Source organism: Corvus brachyrhynchos, unplaced genomic scaffold, assembly GCF_000691975.1.
Source record: "Corvus brachyrhynchos isolate BGI_N302 unplaced genomic scaffold, ASM69197v1 scaffold70, whole genome shotgun sequence".
Lineage (NCBI taxonomy): Eukaryota > Metazoa > Chordata > Aves > Passeriformes > Corvidae > Corvus > Corvus brachyrhynchos.
Window position 1 is genome coordinate 337,104 of NW_008236217.1, and position 25,737 is coordinate 362,840.

The 25,737-nt window shown below is 39.0% G+C and overlaps 1 protein-coding gene across 5 annotated transcripts in view; it reads right to left on the reverse strand.

Annotated features, from left to right (window-relative positions):
* The window catches only part of MTR (5-methyltetrahydrofolate-homocysteine methyltransferase), a 45,028-nt gene that overhangs the window by 14,397 nt on the left and 4,894 nt on the right, over window positions 1-25,737 (reverse strand). Inside the window, exons 6-21 of one of the 5 annotated variants that reach the window (XM_017745081.1) lie at window positions 24,524-24,583; window positions 21,747-21,841; window positions 17,942-18,042; window positions 17,535-17,596; window positions 16,654-16,721; window positions 15,394-15,470; window positions 14,173-14,285; window positions 12,680-12,820; window positions 11,849-12,034; window positions 11,084-11,263; window positions 9,986-10,102; window positions 9,747-9,887; window positions 7,081-7,170; window positions 6,294-6,446; window positions 5,631-5,738; window positions 1,897-1,997 (exon numbers count right to left, since the gene is read on the reverse strand). In XM_017745081.1, coding sequence (XP_017600570.1) covers window positions 1,897-1,997; window positions 5,631-5,738; window positions 6,294-6,446; window positions 7,081-7,170; window positions 9,747-9,887; window positions 9,986-10,102; window positions 11,084-11,263; window positions 11,849-12,034; window positions 12,680-12,820; window positions 14,173-14,285; window positions 15,394-15,470; window positions 16,654-16,721; window positions 17,535-17,596; window positions 17,942-18,042; window positions 21,747-21,841; window positions 24,524-24,583 — 1,793 coding nt within the window. The other 4 variants (XM_017745100.1, XM_017745086.1, XM_017745095.1 and 1 more) reach the window with 4 other exon arrangements.

A 25,737-nucleotide genomic window follows, 5' to 3' on the forward strand; every position in this document is an offset into this window, starting at 1 on the left:
TCTTGCTGTAAATAACTGACCTAAAAATTGAAGTTAAGATTGAGATTTTTGTTTGTTTCTCTTAAGACTGCTTTTGGGAATTTTTATACAGGAAATACCTCTGGGTCTGGTAAAATTTTCAGTAAGAGTTCCAGATGGCATAATAATTAAGAAAATTCAAGTGTAAGAGGGGCTTCTATTTTTAAATAAATTTTTGGATTGTACTAAGTCTGGCTGAGATGAGTTAATTTTCTTCATGGCAGCCAGTATGGTGCTGTGTTTTAGATCTGTGGCCAAAACAATGCTGCTAAACTAAAGTTTAACTATTGATGAGCAATGCTTTCACAGCATCAAGGCCTTTTTTGTTTCTCACTCTAGTCCCCCAAGGAATAGATTGTGAGTAGACACAACCAGGCAGATGATCCATACTAACCAAAGAAATATTCCATGGCACATGAAGTCAAGCTCAGCAATAAAAGGGAAGAGGAAGGAGCTTAGAGGGGTTAGCCATATTTTGCTCAGGAACTGGCTAGGCACCAGTCTCATGGGAGGTGGCAAGGGGATTGCCTTTGTACCACTTGTTTTTTCTTTCTTTCTTTCTTTCTTTCCCTCTTCTTCCACTTCTCCTTCAGTTATTAAACACTTTTCTCCACCCACAATTTTTCTTGCTTTCTTTCTTCCTTTCATCTTTCCCCACCCCACTGAGGCTGGCTGGGTGGAAGTGAGTGGCTGTGTGGTGCTTAGCCGCCTACCAAGCTACCAACAGCAGTAGCATTTCTGAAGTTATCTGGATAACAAAAATATTTTGTGGACATCATACCTTATATCAGGAATATAAGATGATTCACATCAAGCTTGTTTCCTTATTAAAGCATACATTTTATGAAATGGGACACTGAACTTCCCTCATTATTCCTATTAACCCTAGCCATTGCCAGAGTTTTTATTTTTTCAAGTAAACCACCCCAGCCTGCTGATTTCATTCAGCCTCACTCATGGTGACAGAGAACATTATGGCTTCCTTTCAGTAAGTCTAAATAAAGCTCAAGAAAGCCTGAATCCAATCAACATAATTTCAAGAGGAAATTAAATGAAATATATTGCATATACACAGCACTGCTACTGACTTCAACATTTTGTGCTTTAAAATAAAGGGATAATTTTGGCTCTTTTTAGAGCAAATGACAACCCAAAGTCAAAACTGAACTAAAGGAATGAACAGTAAGACAGAGCTCCAAAACCAATTCAGCTTTGCACAACATGTGACAGACCCTTGAAAAGGGCACTGATGGAAACATGACCATTCATTCTAACACTGTTGCCAACCCTTCTGCATGTCCATGAAGGACCTGGCTTTTCTTGAAGTTCTAACTTTTTCAGTTCAGAAACAGAATGTCAATATCATCTCTTATTTAACAAAGCACACCTCAGCAAGTTTTTAAAACCTCATAGTCAACAAACAACGTGAAAAACACACAGGATTCATTTGAATCTTACGAGACTTCATTTTTTCCCAACAAAACCCACACATAGTACTGCCTACTGCAATTGTCATATCTGATTTCTTCAGACATTTTATGTTTAAAACATCATACTTAACATATTTAACTGATATAAAACAAATACAAAAATTTATATTCTCATCTATGTTCCAAGTGATGTTAAACTGCAGATTCACCTCAGACGCCAATTTATCAGGAAAAACAATATTAAAGGAGGAGGTAATACTCCCTCTTGCCTCCCCATCAAGTAATAGCTGCTATGATCTGTGTTCCCAATCACAGCTTGGGGAACAGAGGATAATTCCTAAGAAATGCCCACCTCTGTTATCACCACAGCTGCAGCTAAAGAGAGGTACTAATAATTACCAACCCTTCTACAGCTGTGTTCCCAGCTACCTAATGTCAGTCTCTTCACCTGAAATTGTTGCAGCCCAGAACAACTCCCACAATGTTCTTGCCGATATCATGTACATCTCCCTTCACAGTTGCCAGTACTATTGTACCCTGGTAAGGATCCTAGAAGTTGAAGAAATAACAAGAGTTAAATTACTCATAAGCCTTGGTATGTTTGAACACATCCTTCAACAGTGCAATACCAATCCATGACCCAGACTTCTACTATAGTACAAGTAACTGCAAAGAGTAGTACAGATAATACAGTAAATATTAAAAATTATCTCAAAAGATCCAGGTAATAGAAACTTGAATTATTCTTACAAAATGCATGGATGTTATTCAAAAATCTGTGTGTGAAAAAATAAAACAGCAGTTAAAACAATTTCAGATCTGGATAGCATTTTTTGCAGTGCAATAACTGAACTCCTAAGGTATTTCTGCTCCAAATATACACCTCGCCAATGAAGAGATTAAATATTTAGAACAAAAGGGTATGAATACTTATAATTACATGTCTGTTTGTGCATCATGATCAATCTTTTGATGCAATGCTGAGAAGAACGGGAAATTAGCAAACTTAGAAGGAAAATTAGAAGAATTAGCAAAAGCAGAAGAGGCTCATTTTTATACAACACAAATAACAAGGGAGTTTTCAGCGCAGTAATCAGGCAACTTCAGACCACCCTAGCTGAACAAACAGGCTGAAGAAGGATCCCCTTGAAGAAAGGAAGCTGTTCTGTCACAAGCAGGTCCTAGGCTAGACAGCAGTCAGCTTGACAAAGGTGCTGCCAGCAGCACAACAGTGGAACTTCCCACAGCAGCTCTCCACCAGGACACAGGACTTGGCAATACCTTTGTAGTTGTATAATCACTGCCGTCATTTGGAACAGCTCCAGGCTATAACAGTAGTATGTCTGAGTTGCTGCAGCATCAGATGCCAGTAAGCAACTACATGAACTGCACAGAATTTAAATAAAGTGGAAACCTGAGCATATTCTACACAAAACTATAAAATATTTTTCCAGACGGTATCTCATCTCCTTCACACATGGCAGAACTGGATGACTGAATCCTTCCTATGAAGCATGTAATATTTCTGGACATATAGAGTAGGTCTCTACTTCATGAACCGACACTGCTTTTGCAGTTGCAATATTATGGGTTAAAAAAACCTCTATATATTACCAAGAGTGATATTAGTATTTCCTGTGGTTCTAACACATTTGTTGAATAAAATCCCTGGATCCCCACCAATGCTGCTGTTTACTAAAATCTAATATCTCCCCAGTGCTTCTGTTTTACAGAAGGCCAGAAAACAGAGGAAGCAAAATGGAGGTCTGTAAGTCAGCCATCTCAGTACACCAACAGAAGAATTTGCAGCTGGAAATATACTGCTGGAATGCAAGAGAAAAGAGATTAATCAAGGACTGGGAGAAGAACAAAACATGCTGCCCCACATTAGGTATCATACCTACTCATACCTAATAATTACCGATGATTTAATGAGTGATTTATACCAAAAAAAATTTTGGATTTGCACATAAGAAGAAGAAAAATCTGTGCAGGGTAGCAAACAATATGGGCCATAGCACATACCACTTTAAACAAACTCTATTTAAGGCACACTTGTTTCAATTGTCTTAAGCAAGGAGGTCCTCAAGTTCTGGGCATACATCCAAAGGCCTTCTTTGTTTTTCATCTTGATACAGATCCACAGCCACAGCCATTTATCCTCAAATGTAACTATCAATGCTTTGCATTTCCTGGCAGTCTGTGACTAAAACTGTCCTGGAGGGTACAATGGCCTGGGTAACATCAGACAGATCAGTTACCAGAGTTTGCAAATCATTTTCCTTCAAGTCAATGTACTTAGGGAATAGATGCCACTGTTTTCTCTCTTTCATTGATTCTCTATACAGTGACACATCTTTGTAAGAGGAAGACACTACCTCCCTTGCCCAGCAGAAGGTAGAGAAAGCAGGATGACAGAAGCCCTGCCTTTTCCCTCCTGCTCTCCTCAGCCACACAGAACATCTCACTCACTCTCTCAGAATGTTTGTTATCATTTTTAGAACCTCTCAAATCCCACTTCACTTCTTTTTAGCCAGAGAATGTGCCAGAGCATTCACAGAAGATCCTAATTCACCACTCATGGAATCGATGGGGTATTGATTTTAAATGACTTCAAACAGTATCAGAACAAAACAGAGGGTGCAAAATACCAGCACTGTCATCTGAATTAAAAGAGTACAGCACAAACTGGAGAGAGACGACAAAGGGAAAGGTGATTTGTGACAGCCAGAAAACAGATTCGCTTGAGAAACGTGAGAGAAGACACCTTCACATCCAGAAAGAGCATGGGAGAAGAGACTAGGCATTCTCCTTCCTTCATTAAGATCAGTCAGGTTTAATTATCAGGCCATTTTTCCAAATTTTTTGCTGTATTTGTTACGTTTATGCTGGACAATCACACAACAGATGCACAACAAATACAAAGATACAATGTAAGAAGATTTCAAGGAAATTATTAGGAACCATTAGAAAACCCACAGAAGGGAAGCCAAAGGAAATACACAATTATCACAGTTCAGAGAAATTCTGCTATTCTTTCTTTTATGTGTGTGTTAAATAACAGATTCTGATCATAGCTATTGTCTCTGAAAACTCATGAAGACAAGGTAAGATTCCATAGGACTAAAACGTAAAGACACATCAAACCTAAATTTGATAGTCAAAGACAACAGAAGATGAAAAATATTTAACAACCAAAACTGCAAGCACCTATCACATTATAAACGTAGTAGGAAACTGCAGAAAAGAACATTTAAAATGGGATTCTATCCAATTCATCTGAACCATCTTTTCTACTGAATAGAATCTTGTCAGTTTGGAGAAACAAGGGACATATATCTTCATTTTCTAATGGTGCTATCACATAGACCATTTACCAAATTTGGAAGCAATTACTTCAAGTATATTCACAGGTAGTTGATAAAACTACCCCACCAGCTGTTGGCTGTGAATCAGAAAATGTTGTAAACAAGAGGCCCACAAGGATATGAATGTCATTGATTATCTTAAAATATATATATTTTATATATTAGATAAAAAGCAGTTTTCAGAAGCTGGAGGAAAAATACACATATGAGAGGACAACTATATTCAGACCCTATTGTCTTCTCCCCTGCATTTTGGTCATGGCTACACATGCAATGAACATACTATTCTATCATAACAAGAGGTCTTAAATCACAATCTATGGAGAAAAAGGAAGGAAGAAATTGGTTTGTTTAGCTGGAAGAATGACCAGGTCTATGGAGAAGGGAAGAGTTAAATGAAGAGGAAATGGTGACAGGCTTTGAACATGAGAAAGAAAATTACAGAGTTCACCAAGGGCAGAAGAATTAGAAGCAAGTGGCAAAATCTGCCATAAAGTTAGAAATACCAGGAATAAGTAACACTAGAATTAAATGCCTGTAAAAATACAAGAGATGAGTAACATCGGTATAAAGGGCCTCCATAGGCTTATTGGCATCATTCAGGAAACTGTGACAACAGCTTGGGCACACACCAAACAGTGTTCCACAAAATCTGCACTTTATGAATTTCAAACCTACTTCAAATTATCCTGAGATTGTCAGTTTCCATATGACTGCATCAAGTCTGCAGCATAAATGTAAATAGCAACAAATAATTCCTATATTTGTCATAGCATTCTACAAAAGAATTACAGCACAAAGGACTGTATCTTGCCTCTTCTTCTGTGCTGCCTTGCTTGGCTCTCCTTTCCTCTCTTTCTTTTTCCATATAGGGAATAAGGTGGCCAACTGCCTTCTTCATAACTCGAGCAGACTTTATCACCTGCACAGATAAAGGTGGCAGCAGAATAAACAAGACAAGGTATAGGAAAACCTCAGTTTCCTTTTAGCTTTCTCATTCAGGCAATAAATGAAACTTCATTTGCAGCCCCAGGTGGCAGCTTTCAGATCATTCTATGGCAACAGGCTGCTGGCCTTACTGGGTCAAGGCTCTACACATGACACTTTCTTCCACAGTGCAGCCTCCCAGACCACTCACAATAGAACCAAAAGCTACAGATAAACTTGGAAGGTGCTAAACACAGCAAATTTTATCTGGGCCTTTTTTCTCTCTTGTGCTTTTTCATGGGCTAAGACTTAAAACTGCATTTCAAATAAAGCAAAAACACTCAGGAAGAACAGAAACAAATGTAATCATGCACAAAGGAAGTCAAGGTCCAAAGTAAAATAAGAAAATGGCTGCTTCTCAGCAGTACCTGAATTTTTACAATTCCTGTGCCATACCTGAAAACACAGCCAAGTATAGAATGTTTTGGCTACATTTTACAATGCTAGTTTTTGTGAAGTAGGAAAATACATGACATTATTTTCTCATTACCTGAGGCAGAAACATCTTTCCAGCACCAAAAAGATCACCAACAATTTTCATGCCATTCATCAAAGGCCCTTCAATTACATTTAGAGGTCTAGGATATTTTTCCTGATTTAATCTTGCTTCTTCTGTATCTGCAGTGACATACTTCTCAATGCCCTGAGAAAAAAAAATGAGAAGCTTTTATCTTGCTAGAAATACAACTTCCATTTAGTTGACTTCTCCCCAGAAAAAAATCCCACAATGAAAGTACAAATAGCTACTGTAGATATTGAGAGTCTTTAAAAATACCTCAAATGTGTATTGAAAATAGGCATTCTTAGGAACCAAAACACCACAATTCTTAGGCAGATAAAGTTATTCACAGCACGTCCCCAGTATTAACAGATTTGTCAATTTTTTTTTAACGATGTCATAAGAAAACCCCAACACTCAAAGGTTGCTTCCACAGTGCAAGTGCCACTCAGCGCAGTACTACTGAAGGACCAAAAAAAGCCGTAGGAAGTAAAAGGAGTATGTTCCAAAGAAAAAACAGTGTGTTTCTACCAACACTAGTGGAATAAAGTATTAAGGGTCAAAGACTTCAACGTCTGAAGTTTAAAGACACACCTCTACAGTTTTCTCTGTTATTGAAGTTAACTAGATCAGCTGCATTTATTATTCATTATTAATTAATAGCTTGTGAAAAAACGTCAGCTGAAGAACTTTTAAAGCCAAATACGTCCCTTGAAGTCCGAGCTGAGATCATGTCTCTGAGCACTGATGGGTAGGACAGTTTTCTGCACACATTCACCTTTATGAGAGCATATTCCAGCCTTTCCTCCACAGAGCCTTTACGCCACTCATCAGTCTGTACAACTTTTTTTCCTCCTTGGGCATGATTCTGAAAAGAAAAGACATCCATAGAAGCTTGCAAGCATAAGGAGTGCAATTATGGACTTCACTTTCAGGAAAACAAGGATATTTCCAAGTACTGGCTCATAAAATAATTTTAGACTACTCAAAAGGTTTATATACATGCACATCATGTTGCAAACACCTATGATGTAATACAGGCAGGGAGTCTACATCCCAATAGGTACACGCCTCAGTGAAAATGTAAACAAAATAATTTAAAAAAAAAAAGAGCAGTTTGATAATTTTTATGCTCATAAAAATGATGACATGACTAATCCTAAGGGTTTTACTTTGGGGAACATATTTTAAATTGATTCCTGGCCCACACACTACATTTAATTTTAAAATTCTAATTAATTTGGCACTAATTCAGTTTCTGCTGGAATAGGTTATGTTATTCCATATCACAGACATGTTTTCCATCAGTCAGCCTACAAAACTACTGTTTGTCACACACATAGACTGTCCCAAACTACCGCATAGCCTCTCTGTCTCACACTCGTACTCCCCTTGGCTATGAACACAGAGGCCAAAAGGGCTTCACAGTGCAAAGAAGTTCATAAGCACCCACCCCAGGAATTGCTTGTGGAAGAGCACCTTATCCATTAGTTCAGCCATCACACTTCAGGCAAGTAACTTCTTCTCCTCAGTTATTAGACATAATCTGACATCTTTCAGGCCTTATGAAGTTGCTATACTTTTGAGTGTTCATCAGCAAGTTTTTAAAGATAAAGCCATGGAAACAAGACCTCACTCATGGGAACAGAAAACAGAACAAGCTTTCATTCAAGTTTATACAAATACTAGCTAAACTTCACAGCTTCTTGTTGCCTTATCTTATTCCCCTCATATGTGCAGTTTGTAAAAAGGAATGAAAGAAGAAATAAAATGTTGCCTAGAGACAATGTAGAGTCATATTAATTATTAGCTATATTAAAAAACCTGACTGGACATGTCCCTAAGCAACCCGATCTTGGCTGACCCCTGCTCTGAGCAGAGGGCTTGTAGTAGATGATCTCCAGAGGTCCCTTTCTACCTCAGGAGTCACTTTATGTGATTCATTGAAATGATACCAAGTGTTCCTCAACCTCTGGCCAGACAGTTTAACAAGGGAAACACTCCGGCCTAAAAATAACCCATGACACTGTAGGGTGGACATGCAGGAACAACAGTGTCAAACACTATATGAGATCTTTACAATCAGCATGGCTATACTGCATGTTGAGGATGAAAAAAACTGCCTCGGGAAGGACAACTCCCATTGCCCTAAATGCCACAGTTTCAGTTTAAGAATGTCTGCAGATATGTACTTCATGGAAAATGGTTTTTAATCTCAAACTTCAGATGAAGACTGATTTCCTAAATCTGCAAGGATTAAGTTCCCCCTTTTTGCCACTACACTATTTTACTCCCACAATAAAACTACCACCACAAATAAAAGCAGAAATTCCAACAATGGCTTCCCAAACTTATAGACCTAGGACTCATCATCCACTTTCATTTCTAGTTTTAATGCTCCATTTGAATTCCTCCCTTTATTTTTCTTCCTCTTTATGCAGTCTTGAATATCCCAATGGTGCAACTCGGCTTAAACAGACAAGATCACTCCCAGCTAAATTGCTTGGACACCAAGAGGACCATCTAAAATAGCCTAAGCACAAGGGATAAAGAGAGTCTTCCTGTACTAGTTTTCAACATGCTGCCACTGTTACTATAAAGCATGCACCACCACAGGGCAAAATATGAACCAAATGAAGCTCTGCACAGAAATATTACCTCCAGGAGCTACAAAACAGGCATGCAAATCTTCTTGTGCACTTGAATCTAAGAGCCACCTAACCCAGAGAGACTTTTGCTGTATCTTCCATTCAGAACAGGATTTCACCAGCTGTCTTATGAACAACGTGTAACCTTTGTCCTTTATCACCACCATCATTACAACATCTCAAAAGCCCTAAATAGCTGATCCTCACCCTTGACATGCTACATGAAGCGGAAGTCTATGGCACAGCCACAAGTCACAAGCAACTTCTTCACCTTTTACATATTCTCCAAGCAAAGCATTGCCACCAGAGAGAGAGGTTTACTCTTTGTCTCGCACCACGCACTTGTCAATTAAGTTCCAGCACCAAGATTGGCTTGGTTGTGGGTTGGCCTTTTCTGGTTTTCGGTTGGGGTTTTTGTTTTTTTTTTTTCTTTTTTGGTTTGTGAGGGTTTTCTTTGTCTTAGAAAAGTCTGTTTGGGATTTTTGCTTCTTGTATTTTGGGGGGGGGGTTGTTGTTTTCCTTTGGAGAATGCCTATGCAGCTTGGTCTCCTGAAGCATATGAAGAACTCCGGTGCAGGCCCTTCCATGACATAAAACTGGAGAGGTTTGATCTATCACAGATTACCCATTCTATTCTGTGTTAATAACTGAACTTGTAGTATCATTAGTAAATTCTCACACCCACAGTTATACTGATACATGCAGTTTAAAGGCTGTTTTACCTACCACCTGCAGGAAGCTGGTGAGGCCCAGGTGCTAACTTAACTATGATTCAAAGCTCAAAACTGGAAGTTACCTGAGCATAATGTAAAAGTTTCTCTGTCGCATCAGGATCTTTGTTCCAGATTAGATTCTCACAGAGCTGTAGCAATTCCTTGTGGATATCATCATACACAGGCAGATTCCCAGCATTCACAATTCCCATGTCCATGCCATACTGAAAAAAACCATACAGAATCCCCCAGACAATGCTGTCAGACATAGCACTGCACATCTGCCAAGTGCAAACATATGGAAGCCAAAAGCACATCATACCTTAATCGCGTGGTAAAGGAACACTCCATGCATTGCCTCTCGAATGGCATCCATTCCTCGAAAGGAGAAAGACAGATTGGAAAGACCTCCACTTATCCTGGCTCCTGGCAGTGTTTCCTATAGGAAGCGCACACAGATTTTTAGAAAAGTGCTTTCCAGAAGGGAAATCTAAGTAAAGCATTCATTTCATAAAACAGTTGGCCCCTGAGCTCAGTGCATTGGCTATGCACCCTTTCTCTTTTCCCTGTTCCAGATCCTTCTAGTTACTCAAATTTGTAACAAGCAATTCAAATCTGCACAAAAGGATACAAGCAAAGGAGAGATCCAGCAGCTACCGTGGTTTCCATCGTCACAGGTGCTATTCTGAACACATCAGTCCTCCCACTGCAGCATTCCATATTTTCTCCATGCAAACCTACTTTTGGCTCTTCCTGTCCCCGCTCCTCTGGAAACAGGAGCAGCCAGTCTGCATGCTTCCACATCTCAGGAGCAGGCTACAGCTGAGCAGTTAAACTCAAGGGTACAGCCCCACTTCCAGGAGCCCTGTGGTGACAAAGCAGCCTGTGGGCTGTCCAGCCCCAGACTGCTACTGGCAGAGCATCTATCAAGGCGTCTTGTGAAACACAACAGTGCAGTTTCCTTAGCTGTATGCATGGGATGTTCTTCACTGCTGTACTTCTTTACACACATTTTAGCTACATAAAAAGCCACATTGCTGAACAAATCCCTTCCACAGAAATGGGTCTTCTGTTAAAAAAAGGCAGTTTTTTGCACACCTTCAAAGAGGTCCTTTTAGCTTGCATGTGAATGTGATCATTACCTCACTTAATTAAGGTAGTATATTTACAGTACAGAAAATGGATTGAAATGTATTTATAGAACTATTTGAAGTTGTTCTACTGGAAATACAGCAATATTGGGGAATGTTTGGACTTCACAGGAGTAGTCCTCCTCACTAGGCTAAAATGTGTAACATTTTTCAGCAGCATTTTGTTGTTGTTGTTGTTGAAAGGGGGAGTGCTTTTCTGTTTTATGGGGATTTAGGGTTTTAAATAATTTCAGCAATAAGTTTCAAGTTAAAATAAGTTTACAACTCACTTTTATGGTTTTAGTAGCATTGATAAAATTTATGGCATAAAGGTTATGTTCTTCCATTCCAGTTCCTATGGTTAAAATATTAGGGTCAAATATTATATCATTTGGATTGAAGTGCACTTTTTCCACAAGGAGATGATAAGCTCTGGAGCAAATTGCAATCTTGGTTTCTGTTTCTGTTGCCTAGTGAAGAAAAAGAATTCTGACATGAAACTTATAGACCACACAAAAAATAAACTTTCCAGAAATCATTTACAGCTCCAGTGACTCAAGACTGAGAATCTGAACATCACAAATATTAAAAGAGGATTATATATAAGAATATTGTATTAAAAATATCACCACCCCTAATCTGGACTTTCCACTCAGCTCATAAAAAGCAATCTCACTGCCCAGTGTTTCATCATCCTATGCAAAGTTTAATATGTGGATTCCAACATAACTGAACTAATTCACAAAGATTTCGCTCTCATGAAACAGTTTCTGAAGTAAAAATATCTTTTATGAAGGAAGGACAAGTTCAGCATGTCTGAATAGTAAGAGATGCTCTTGTACTAAGAGAGCTCCACTGAGATCAGTACAAGGATTCCTCAAACATTTGAGCAGCATAAGAAATGCTTACAAATCAGGGTTAAAACTACTGCTAAGATTATATAATCCTTCTCTGAATCAACTGCGTCAATGAAACAAAACAACTTTGTCTTGAAAAAGAGTAAGAAAGCCTTGCACTTCAGAAGAAAATCACCTCTCCTTTAAAGTGACACTCACCTGTCCCACTTCATCAAAAGCCATAACAACCACAGCTGCTCCATATAATTTAATTTTCCTTGCCTTCTCCAAAAAGTCTTCCTCACCTTCCTTTAGACTGATGCTGTTTACAATGCATTTCCCTTGGCAACATTTCAAACCTGCTTCTATCACTGAAAAATTTGAGGAGTCGATGCATAATGGCACCTGTAAATAATAGAGAAGCCAGGAGAACACACAAAAGTTATAAATTACAATTCTATGTGCTGCTTGCCTGTTTGGACATAAAAATGCACACAACACTAATCAGCATTTACGAATAAAAGCTTCCACATGATAGTCATAGATTCACTTTGCTTTAAATGCAAAACTCAGAGCAAATTTAACTCAAGAGCTTCCATGGCAGCTCCATTATATATCATGTAGAGATCTCTACCTCTCCCTGTAATTTCTTGTGTGTCTGATTTAGATACTCATTTTTAGAGAATGCACATTAAGGAACTATCTTTTAAAGCCATCCTATATCCATAGCAACTTTAAGTTTTGTGGAAAGCAATACCATTATGCACTGCCAACATAAACATTATGGCTCATTAACTGCTGCAAAATGAACCTGCATTCGGCTTTGCTAGCCAGTGAAAAGGAATGGCATATATTTATGTGAAAACAGACAGAAAATGTCAAAGCTTCTGTTTCATCCAAAGGCCTTTCCTATTACAGTATCACTTCCTCTGGGGGGACAACTACGTCTGCCTAAGCACATAAACTGGTTACTAAATGAAACAGTATCAACATCTTCTGAACGCAATTTACAAGTCAGTAACATGTTCTTTATTGTGACTCAATTACAACCTTTGCAATATCAGGTTCCGAAGAAATGAAGTTGCAAAATCTGCTCATTGCAGTGGGACCATCCAACATCCCATCATCCATATTTATGTCAAGAATCTGGGCCCCCATCTCAACTTGCAATTTGGCGACACTCAGGGCTTCCTAAAGAAGAAAGTCAAAAACCAAAACAACAGAGAAAAGAAAATAATCCTAGTTATTCTCAGGATAACATCTCACTTCTCCAAAATAAGCATGCAGTCAAAAATTTTAAAATTTGCAAGACATCCTATAAGAAAATAAGGAAATGATCTGTGATGTACAACAATACGAAACAACTGCTAATACAGAACAACCTATGATTAATTTGTTCACAAAACATGACATCAGATACCTGACGTGCTGGTAGCATCACCGACTGTAGAGAGTTGGCCATATGCTTAATTGAATAATTTAAGCTTTGCGTGGTAATGAGGACTTGTGACTGCACAAGATTACAGGAAAACACAGTCTCTGCAATGGTATGAAATAAGGGCCTTACATCAGAAGCTCTGGTGTTTTGTAACCCAGGATACTTAACTTTTAAAGGCTGTTCAACATTTTTGCCAGCTGCAAAATCACAAGTGCTAAGAAGGAAAACTACAGCTTTTCCCTCAGCCTACATATAAATATCTATCATATATAAATATATATATATAAGTATCTGTAAGTATCTATAGCCTATATAAATATCTGAACACCCATGTCTGTTCACTTTCTCTTTTCTGTCATTCTGCAGAGTCCCTAACAACCTGTGTTTAAAGTTCTCTTCATTTAATATACCTAACCTGCTTCACGACTTCTACAAGCCTAAGAGTCAGAACTCCAAAAATACAAACTAAGGCTTTAATTCTCATTTGGTTTAACATCAGAGCATACTCTGGGGCAGAGTCTCAGCTGTCAAGAAAAGTCACTCTACTATTTGTTTCAATGTTACATTATCAATTTACACCAGTAAAGAATGAGTCTTCCAGCATCTTCATGCAGTAGTCTGAAGAAAGCAATTACCTTCCAAGTATCTTTTTCTGTACCAACGCTCATGTAGCATACTGGAGTTAGCAATCAAAGTAGGTAGCAACCAGATGTAACCATAACACTGACCAGAACTGGGGAAGTGAGGGAGGGCAGAGAGAGCGAGAGCTGCACAGTGCCACAGTCTATCCCAAGTCAGATATACCTGATACCTTGAAAGAGGGGATTACACCAGCCTTCTTTCCCCTCTTCTCTGTAAATCAACCCCTAGATGCAACACAGACCAGGACATTTTCTAAACCATCACCAACTGTATAACTAAATTAAAAATGAAAAGTTTCCTGTAACACTTGTCCAAAAAAAAAAAAAAATCATTTCTCCACCTTTTCTTACTCTTATAACTGGTGCAGAATAGTGCTTTGTGCCAGCAAAACAAACAATAACAGTGTAATGGAACAATGCAAAATCAGAGCATCAGTTATAAAGATTATTGTTAATATGTATACTTCATAGTTGCCTGCCATGATGAGTTTAGCAAACTTCCGTGATCCTGCAACATTGCAGCGTTCACCAATATTAACGAAGTTGGTGTACGGCCCAATCCTGAATGGCTCCAGACCTTAAAAAGATATTTTTGAACGTATTTGTTAAAACAAAAAAGAAAAAAATGCATAAGAAAGACAAAACCTCTTTTCTAGACTGTAAAATAAAAGCCTCTCTCTCCAAGAATAGTGATTTCTCAGCACATCAGTGGTCCAATAAGTAACTAGCAGAGCAATGCAATAAAAGAACTGCCAACACAAACACCAAATCTTTCTATTCTTCCTCAGTGACCATCAATAATTTACCTGACTCACAAAAAGTAACGGCCAACTTTTCCAATACAAAAATGAAGCTACGATTCTTTGGACATCTGTGTCTGTGTTCTCTCAACTTTCAACTATGTTACTTCATGCATGACACCACGAGAGAAGCAGCAGCCCACTGAACTGACTGACCAACAAGGGTAGCTCTTAACCACATACCCTAGTTCACAGAAACAAGGTCAGCTGGACCCTTGGGTAGCAGGCAGTGCAGAGGCAAAGAAACTCTACAGCAGAATCAAATAACCTACAGCATGACATCACAGGCCAACCATGCTAAACTGATTTGACCTGAGGTTAAAATTCCAGACCAAAAAGATGGTACTGTTTTACTCAGACACATGGCTCAAAGGCTTAAAAGAAGGCCCTGAGTGTGGAACATACAGACCTAGACTTGGTTAAAACAAAACATGTTCTAGAGCTGGATGTATTGCTGTATTGCATACAGTCCCAGTATGACTGAATCAGCATCTGAGGTGAGATAGGGCAGCCCTCTCACAGCAGGTGTACAAGGATTTCATCCCAGCTCTGCCAGTAACTGTAGTCAAATTACCTGGTCTCTCTCTGCTTGGCCCTCCCTGTTGTAAAGTGAAAATAAAGATACTCACTTCACCATAACAACATGTTTGAGACTTGCAAAGTAAATACACTGGCTTGATTATATTATACAAGATGGCAACAAAAATTTTCTACTACTTTTTTAGCCAAAACAGTAAGACTTAGACCTGGTTACACATCCATAAGCCTGCTGGATTCAGGTAGAACCAGACATTCACAGCGTTGTTCTGATCAGCAGAAAACAGCCAACAAATTTATAAAGGAAACTAGCATTAGTTATGAAACTCAAACTGTTACACACTTTACCTGACAGCAGCATGTATCCTTGCGAGAGAGACTGTGGAACACGGGGCTTACAGAATTTCACAGCTTCAGCAATTTTTCTGAGTTACAGAAATGAGAAAGTAAAGTTTTCAATTAAAATTGAATACTCCAGACAAGACTCAAACAGAAGGTACTAGACATATGCCTACATTTCCAGTTTAACCCTGTAGAGATGAGACTAATTAGGTAGTTTCACTTTGTGAGGCCAAAGGCAAAAACATACTCCCAGAAGATCCTAACATAGCTACTTGCAGGAAATCTACCAGGCTGAAGGTTTTTCAAATACAGAATGAGATACAGTACCAATGGGACACTTGAAGAATTTCAGAATCAGTCCTTGACCACACTGACTCTTACCATATTCATGACTTGCTGAGCAACTGCTGATGATTGCAAAACCAAAACACAACAAAGAACCCCACAAAAAACCCAAACAAAACCAAAACAAAATCCCTCAAAACAAAAAGCAAACAAACAAACAAAAACCCAATCAAACAACCCCAAATGAACAAAAAAAAACCCCAAGGGACAAACATTGTTCTTTACTGAGACACATTTCTCAGATGCCAGAATGACTCATGCTGTTCACATCCACTTTCTCTTCATTCCAGTCAGGACTGACACACACTGTCCTCTACATGTTTACATGTCACCTCCTCCCAGTTTATATCAGGGTAAAAATCAATCACAACAGCCCTTTCTTTTTTGAGTTTAAGTGAAAAACAGAGGCTTTCTCACTGACCTACTTCCAGCAGGAAAGATTTCAAATGCTCCTTCTGACTAGCCAGGACCAGCACCAGCTGTACAGCATTCACAGAACTTATGTTTAGGCATTTCCCCAACATACATACACACACACGCACACACCCACCCCTTCCTTCCATCTACCATCAAAGGAAACCTTAAGTTTCACCTTATGGCTAAGATTGCCAAAAAGAGAAAGAACATACAGCACAATAAAGCAGAGACTGGGAAGTCTATTCTATCCACCAGTAAAGAGGGAGAAGTAATTCTGAAACAATTTTAGATGACAAAACCAAAGAGGTTTAATCCTTGTTTGAACCATGCCTCTACTCATTCTTCAATGTAAGCCAGGTTGTTCCCACTTCACATATTGCTGCTATTGGCATTCAAGTGATCCATCTTTTCAGGAAACTCTAAGACAAGCCATGGAATATTGCTCCACAGAAGCAGCACTTAAGTTTAGTTCACAGTCCACCAGAGCTGTAGCACATGAAGTACCTGATATGTGCTGGTGTGGTACCACAGCAACCACCAACTATGTTGACCAAACCATCCAAAGCAAAATTCTGTAAGAAGAAGGAATATTTTGTTCAAAGTTATTAAAGCTATGTTTTTAATATATACATATTTAATTCTTTTTCTCCATGTGTTAGGCAATTCAGGGAGATCACAAGAAAAACACTAAATTAAAAAAACCAATTAGCACTATATCTTTAGGATTCTCTTTAGGATTTGTTTTGAGACATGGATTCCCAAGGCTAACCAGCAATTTCAACACCTAATTTCAAGAGACTACATTTGAAACTGGCCTATTTTATACTGAAGCCCTAGATGAAAACATAAACGAGTATCAAAGACTAGTCATACTGTATTATAAAAGGGCATTAACATGCAGCAAATATTGTGTTCTTGCTGATACACTGCAGCTTCAGACACACACCTTGGACAGACCCAGTGGCACGTGGAAAGACACACTGCACTGGAACACCCCCACCATCAGCAGTTCCCGTATACACAACTCTGTAAAATTGTGCCAAGTTCATAAACACCACTCAGCTTTTTGAACAACTCCCAAATACAACAGTAAGAACATAGGAGTGCAATGAGTAACACCCACAGATCAAGTGGCAGGAAACCTTAGCTTAGTACATAAAACTAATTAAGGTTTTCAGTTTCCTAAATAGTTCCTAGTGTGATACTTCAAATCACTATCATTCAGCAAATTGCCTATAAACAATCCAAATTACATATATAGCTACCCAAAGGAAAAAAAAGAAAGAATCCTACCCCAATATTGTAACAAATATACACAGGATACGAGCAGAGTTCTTGTCTACTAGTACATCAGATGTGACATAAACAAAATAAGTATTTTATACCTTTATATGCTTGGCAGTCACTTCTGGAGTTTCATCATAACCGCCAAAAGTATTGGGAAGACCTTAAAACACAGGATTTTTTAGTATTAGAATTTGTTTAAAGTCCAAAAGAACAAATTCCATAAAAGGCACATTTAAAGCAGCTACAATTGTATGAGGACTAAAATGCCTCATCACCCTTGCAATCACTACTCAGCAGATTATTAATTATGCAAGAAAGCATTCTAGACTCATTGTCACAGAACTAACAACAGTTACTTTCAGCAGTTAAAAATACTCTTACTCTCTTTTTAATTGTAAAAGCAATCATCTTCTCAAGCTACTTCAATTCTATTACTGCTAATGAGACGGACAGGTTAGCTACATTTCACGTGCCTGTAAGCATAGGAACATGTGCACCAACACACCTGCGTTGGGGTAACAGATGATGTAGGCTGTTGTACATTTTCCAATTGTTTCAATGAATGGACGCATTTCAACTGCCCCTAAAGCACAATTTAAGCCAATACTGGAAAATAAATTTTCAAAAATTATGTTGAAGCAAAAACACCTTTTACACACAAAACAGATGAATGCTAGCGCTGGCAACTGCTAACTCCCACAATCATCTAAAATAAAACCAACCTGATCTCCAATTTCTTTAACCATCATCATCATCAATACAGCAAGACTGTGCAAAAGGAGAACCCTCAGGTGGAAGAAAAGCACGAGAGGGAAGGGGGCTGGACTGAACTGAACTGGGAACAACAAATCAAGATTTCATTTCAAAATCCAGGAGGAAAGTGGCAGCATTTTGACAGCAACTGCAGCAACACGACGGCTCTGTATTTTCTAGGTAAGAGAGAGAACAAGTGGAATGAGAATGACAGACTGGAAAGGAGTCTTGTGCTGTAGGAAAAAGTATGAAAAAAGGTTTAAAAGGCAGGATCTGCTTCAAGCTGCTAAATCCTCATTCTCTTTACAAATTATACGTAAATTATGTCAACTTTGGAAGAGAGCAAGTGCCTCCCCCAAGAAGCCTCATGGCAGCACTAAGCTTGGGCAACTGAATCTGCTACATCTTAATAACCAAGACAGCACTACAGCAGAAGAATTTTTACATGAATAAGTTTCTAAACAATTTTACCAGTATATGAGATACAACCATATTTCCTTTCATTCAACAACAGATACGTAAATGAGACTTGCACTCAAAATATCTCCATTTGTATTAAATACAGAAATTTCTCTTGCAGAAATATATCTTTTACAGGTTTCCTGATCTTTCTGCACCATTCTAGAAACCACCTTGTGAGCACTGCAAAACTTAGAAGGTGTTCATAGAGGTGCTGGAAGAAGAAAATGTAAAAAAGCTTTCTCCTTTCCTGGAATAACAGTCTCAGAGAGGATGCAAGTGAACCCACTGAAACAGGAATGTGTAACAGCCACATCTCCCAACTAACTGAGCTACACAGGCAGCCAAGCTAATTAAGTGCCTGTATGCCCACTTAGTTTCACAGAGGTCAAGAGCAAAAAAGCCCTGCACAGGACTGGGAGGATAAAGTGGTTTTTGACTTTTCTTTTGTTTCCAAGGAGTAGGCAGGGCCTTGGTAACTTCACAAGTAGCAGCAATAAATGCTCGCAGTCAGATTTACTTGTTGAACAGAATGAAAAAATGTTGAAATCTGAGAGGCTTACAGCAACATCCAAACCCAGGATCCTGAATATCACAGTCACAGACCAAGATCAAATAATACACAAACCCCTTCTTCCAATAACTTAGGCATGACACAGTTGGGGTTTTGGTTGGTTTTTTGGTTTGATTTTTTTTAGCGGGGGAGGGTATATATGTATGGTTTTTTTAAACAGCAAGCTCTACCTTCAAAGTGCTTTCTCTAATACATCTCATACTAGCCAGAAAAATTTGAAAATAACCTTTTTATTCTCATTTCAAGATTTGGTGTTTACATATCTTTAAATCCATCATACAGATCTCCTGGATACAAAGAGCAAGCCCAAGGAATACACAATTCATTTCAGCAATGAGGTTCTGGAATTTATTTCAAAGTGTGGGCCCATCCCTCAAGATTTTCAGAGCAAAGCAAGGTAAGAATGGTTAGCAAGACTGCCCTTATAAAATGCAGACAAATGCAATCTATTTCCTACTCTTAAGTCATTTGATTTACAAGCTTCCAGCTCATACATCCCACACTCTGAACTGCCTGAATTATTACCCATTACAGGGGTTGCTGACAAGTATACTCATGAGCATGACACAATCCAAGCACTACCTGTCTCAAAACTGTAGCACAGACATGCACAATCATTCAGAATAAAAAAGTAACTTCTGTGGCCAGCATCATCTCCTCACAGCACTCAACATCATGCAAGAAAACATCTGAGAAAAGCAAACTGTTAATCATGCCTTAAAAGCCAGCAGCCTTGGACCATCTGTCACTGCTACCCTCACTGCTACCCTAGTGTAATAAGCATCACACACTCATCGTAAACATCATCTCCCTCCCTTGCTCATTTCTTCACAGCAGTCATACATAAATTTCTATGAAAGGTAAGACTGCAGAATGCCCTTGGGACCAGAGCAAAATCCACATTATGGCCCAAAACTCAGTGTATGTCTTCTCAATGCTACCACAGTAAAAACAATCACAGGATCTGAAACAACACATCTGAGCATCTTTCATGGCAAGCAGCTTGACACACATCTTTCAGCACTTACTAAGCACAGCTCATGAGTTTCACAGCTACCACCTCCATCACCCAGACACAAAGCACACACTTTTAAGGGTGGGCTCCAAACCAAACTGAATTAAGGATGACACATCACCCTAATCAGGGCATACACAAACCAAACAGAAACACGTGAACACGTCTAACATGATTCCTAGGATACTACTATTAATCAGCTTTTTCACAACCCTAAAGCCACTCTGCACCAATTTGGCCACAGAAACAACATTAAATGCAATCTGTTCCAACCTCTAAAACCCTTCTGCTACAGTGCTGCATAGTAGCCTTTTCACAAATGAGAAACAGGCCCCAAACATTGAGACCCATTAGACAGCTTTTATGAAATATGCTTTAATAAATTCTTGATTTCAGCTCCAGTGCCCTTCTCTCTTCTTCAGAAGCAAGAGAGTTAGAGCAAAATTATCTGAGACAGACTCATGCCAAATATGGATCACGAGGCCGTGATGCTGAGAGAAGAAGTCAACTACCACCCTGTTCCAAGAGGCTCCATATGTTACTTCTGGAACACCGTCTGGTCTGGGAAAGTGGAGCCTCAAGGGCAGTCAGGAAAACTGTGAATGCAGTCTTCCGCTTCTGCATCACTGAGATGACAGATTGCGTAGTTTAGCTGAAATTTTGTTGTAAAAACAAATAATGGCTCATCATAATGTGCATGGTGTGCACTACTAACAGTGAATTAAATGCTTTCAGTTAGAATATTCTAGGAAAAACCAATCTATTTCTGGTGTAAGCTTTTGTGTGAAGAGAACCAACCTGAGAATAAAAAAAGGCAAAGAGGGAAGAGGAGACAAGGAGGAGGTAGAACACAGAAGAAACACAGAAGAACAGATAACCAGGGGAAGGTATTCAAATGAACATACAAAACCTTGCACAATGACCAAATCCACTGACATTAGCCATTTGCACAGATCTTAACCTCATACTTATTTCAACTTTTCTGCCTAAATAGAAAAGAATTAAAGTAAATGGAGGCATCAGGAGCTCTCAAAACAACCATGCACATCCTTAAGAAAAACACTCAGAGCACATTTTTCTAAGAGTTCAGTCAAAAGAACACTGCAATAGTATCTTATGACTTTCTCTTTCAAGACACCCTGAAATACTCTCAGCTGGCACTGTTTCCCTCTAAGAAAGAGATCTAAGTTCTGCCTGTACCAGGGATTGGCTCCTTGCACGGCCCAACACAGTAGGAGATGGCAAACTACAGTATCAGATTTTGACCTAATTGTGATTTCAGTGTAAACACAAAGCCCCAGATCATTTAAAGCAATGAATTAAAAATTCAGCTTTCTTTGGAAAAATAATTTCTGTTGAGGGAACAATAAAAAACAGGTTAGAAATGCATGTAATTACATATGATCACAGTTTGTACAGCTTCCATTTAGCTGCAAGCAAGGGTTAAAATAGAAAAGAATCTCAATCTACAAATAATTAACTAAGAGAATGAATGATATATTTCCTTACCAAAGTGGCTTACTGTGGGAAACACTAATGACAAATGCCTCTCCTGTCTGGCCAGAGAGGGTACGCCCACTCTTATCCACAATGGTTCCAGAAACCTAAATATCAGTTGAACACAGAGAAAGGAGAAAAATTAAATGCACAACAAAATGAAAAATTAAAATGGATGAACTGCTATAATTCAAAGTAGAGAGACCTGTGCTCCACTCAAAGTGATGAGGCACAACTCAAACAGAAAAATTAAACCCTTTTCACCATATAAATGTTTAAATGTTTATCTAGAAGAAAGAAGACTGGTCAAAGGTTTTTGTCTTTCCCTCTCTCCCCCCTCCTCAGGGGGGAAAAAAGAAAACAAAAGAAAAAAAAAAGAGAGAAAACTACTCTGAACCACCCAGCAGCCAGGTAGCATGAGTACCATGGTATCATTCTGATGATAGCCTCTGAAAACAGTGGTTTTTTATTTAGGCAGCTATCAGCAGTCACCTTCTCTTCACCTCCCCGTTTAAGTTATTTCAGGTCTCAGGATTGTTATTAAGCAGTTTGGTGGTGGCGGTTGGTGGAAAGGTGGGAGAGGTGGGTCTGACCTTAAAAACAAGTTACTCCTTTTGCCACAAGGGAACATCAAATGTTGCAACTCGGTAGTGGAAGTATAAGTCTTAACCTGTATAATCACACTTCTTTAGCAGTACACAGAAAGAGATGTGCAAATAATAAATAACGTGTAGACCCCAACTAACAACTGCGAAGTCAAGAATTTGGGAGGCATCTGGATGAGCCAGGAAAGCCTCCTCACATGTCCTGTTTCTGGCCAGGACAGGGTTAATTCTTGCAATAGCCAGGAGGGGGCATGGCTACAACACAAAGGTTATACCACATCATTGCCAGGTGTGGGAGAAGGGAGTCTCTACCAGGGAGAACGGATTCCTTCCAGTGGGATGGAGCGGTGGGGTAACACCAGTTCTGAGCCGGAGGGAGCGGTTTGGGAGATGCCGTCCGAGCCACAGGGATTGGTCAGGGTGGCATGACTGCAGGGCCAAGCTCCATGGCGAGCATTTTTGCATGTGAATCACTCGCTCTTTTGTACACCTTTGTTAATAATATTATTGCTGTTACTGTTCCTTTTCTTATCTTACTGCTGTTTCCAGTCAGCTGTTCTTATCTCAACCCCTGATCTTTGCCTTTTGTGCTTCCAATTCTCCTCTCCTTCCTGCCGAAGGGAAGGAGAGAAGGGGAAAAAGTGGGGGAGTGAGAAAGCAGTGCATGTGATTTGGAGAACCTCAGTGAGGGCACTGATTTGGAGAGTACCATTCCTACACCACAACACCAGGTCTAAAAGCCTTTTTTTTCCAGAAGACGGAATGAGTTTAGAAGACTCCATGCAAAGTGAATCCACTATTTACTCCAAAGTATGCTTTAATATTGATGCCATTTCCCACCTTCAAAGTACTCAGTCAAGGGAGGTTATCAGTGGAATATTAGAGAGTTGTGCTAAGGGTTGTAACTTCTCGGCATAGCTGAACTGAAAAGGGAGCAAAGAACGAGGAACCAAGCTCAAGGACCACTGTTCAGGGCAATGAAGACAAAAAGTCAACTCAAAAACTCTCTGTGCTAATTGACCAAGTACAAAGTTGTGAACACAGGAGTTCTACACAATGACACCTCCAAACCCAGCTTTACTGTTCTAAAAGCTAAACTAAGTAACAAAAGAGACTTTTATGAATGCAATTTCCAAGCTCACTAGCAGTGAAGCAAAACATCAGAAACTACAAAGAAAGAAATGGAAAAGGCAGAGAACATCACTAGGCTATCACACAATCCCTGACGTCTGCACTTTGAGTGCTGTATTCTATTGTCATTCCACTCTGACTTGAGGAAGTGGAAAACAAAAACAGGACAATAATGAATGAACCAAATGGGACAGCTAAAGAGAAAAGAACTCCTCAGGCTGAAAAAAGATGACTAAAGAAGGCTCTCACAAAGGACTACAAATGCCATGACTATGCAGCAAAGGGAAGAACAGCTGCTCATTATCACTTTTAAGAGGCGAATGGCAAGACACAATAGAAGTTATCAGGTGAACTGCCCAAAAGTAAGCAAACTTTCAAACCAGCACAATCATTAGATTCGAAAGTTACAGACAGGTTATTTTGTATATGCCCAGGTGCCTAGGTTTAAACAAAGATGCAAGGAAGGAGTAAACACACTCAAAAAAAGCCTACAAACAGATACAAACTGCAAATCAGAAAGCCTGGACTGCAAACTGCAGAAAACTGGAAGAATACCACAGAACTTTCAAAAAAAGCTTATTCTTTTTCTATATTTCTTCCAATGCAATCATGATCAGCAACTATCAGAAAAAGACACATCAGAGAAAGAATATGGAGTAAGACAGATTTTTATGACTTGAAATGGCCACTCATTCTATTTGAAAATATGTCAGAATTTGCTTAATTTCATCCTTGAAGCATTGGTTCCTATTACCCTCAAGACTGCAAGCCTGAAAAAAAAAAAAATCATCATTAGACCTTTTCTTGTGGAAATACACAGAATGAATACACACTGGAATAAAGTCACTCCTTAGTCTATGGCTTGATCAGCTGAACAGAGCTATGCAAGGCTGATTTCACAAAGCTGTAAGAGTTTTTACTTTCACAATCATGTGGAAAAAGTACATTTCCAATAAACTCATTTCCTTCATTTCAAAGCACTTTAATCAACTGCCATCTCAGCTAGTTCACAAATGAAGCTTAAGCACATGTAAAATATTGAAATATACTTACAAATATGGGTCGGGAAGCATACTCTTCCTCAAACAACATCTGGAGTGCAAAAAGAGCTGCCTACAGAAGAATATGTTGCAAAACATTAATCATGTTTTCAGAGTTCTTCAGATTGTTCATTTTTTTTTTTCTGTTTATATGGGTTTGATGCCCTTTTATATTTATTTATTTCATGGCTGTTTATGCAACTTGCTAGCTCATATGGCCTGGCAGAACTTACTACACTCAAGTAGTTTTATCCTTATCCTCAACATCTTCCAAATGCTCCAAAACACACTTTGGTACCAAGTAGAAAGGAAGTATCACAGGGAAACCAGATAAAACTAAGACTACTCTGAAACCCAAATCACATCAGCAAGTACTTCTCCCGCCTATCTGCAGCACAACCTCCATCCCAGATATGGTTGTATGTACTCTTCCCAGTACACATTCACTGCCCTTGAGTCTGTTTAGACATGTAGTGTCCAAAGGGTTCCAACCACCACAAATTTTTACAGTAAGAACTGCAAGTGACTCCTTTGAAGGTCCTGAAAATGTCCTCCCTCTTCAGGGTAAGAAAGTTGCCCGTGGACATGCCCTTAGCACTATGTTAAGCCTACAGGCTCCTAGCCAAACCTCCACGATGACTGGTCAAATCTGCAAAGGGCATGTGATGTCACTGCGCATGTTATTCAGCCTGTGGCAAAAGCCTAAAGAAATGCTCTGTGCATAACCAGCCAGACTTTTCCACAAAAAATTGCAAGACAGTTTTAAGGACCCTAACAACTCCACCACCTGCACTTATTAGGGTGTTATTAGATAAAGAAGAAGGTGTTAAAATCCCATGAATTGTGGCATATTTCATCATTTTTTTCTTTCTAATCTTCAATTCCAAATTTTTCTTTCTTAAAACTGATGGCAGAGTTCCCCCGCAAAAAACACCTTTTAATAGAACTGTCTTACAAGCCTTCCCATGCCTGCAACCAGATTCACCGGACATTCCCTCTCCAGTGTGCATCACAAGCATCCTTTGGACAGACAAGCTTACAGTGAAAAATACAATCAGAAGCATTTGGAGATGTTGAACAATACAGTAAAGCTTCTGGGAATAAGATGACAGCTGGCACAGACAGCCAGAAAGATACAAATGGCACATATTAAGAGGCAAAAGAAACATTCTGGAAAAGGCTGATTAAAAACCATCTCACATTCTACCCATTTGCTGTCAACTGAAG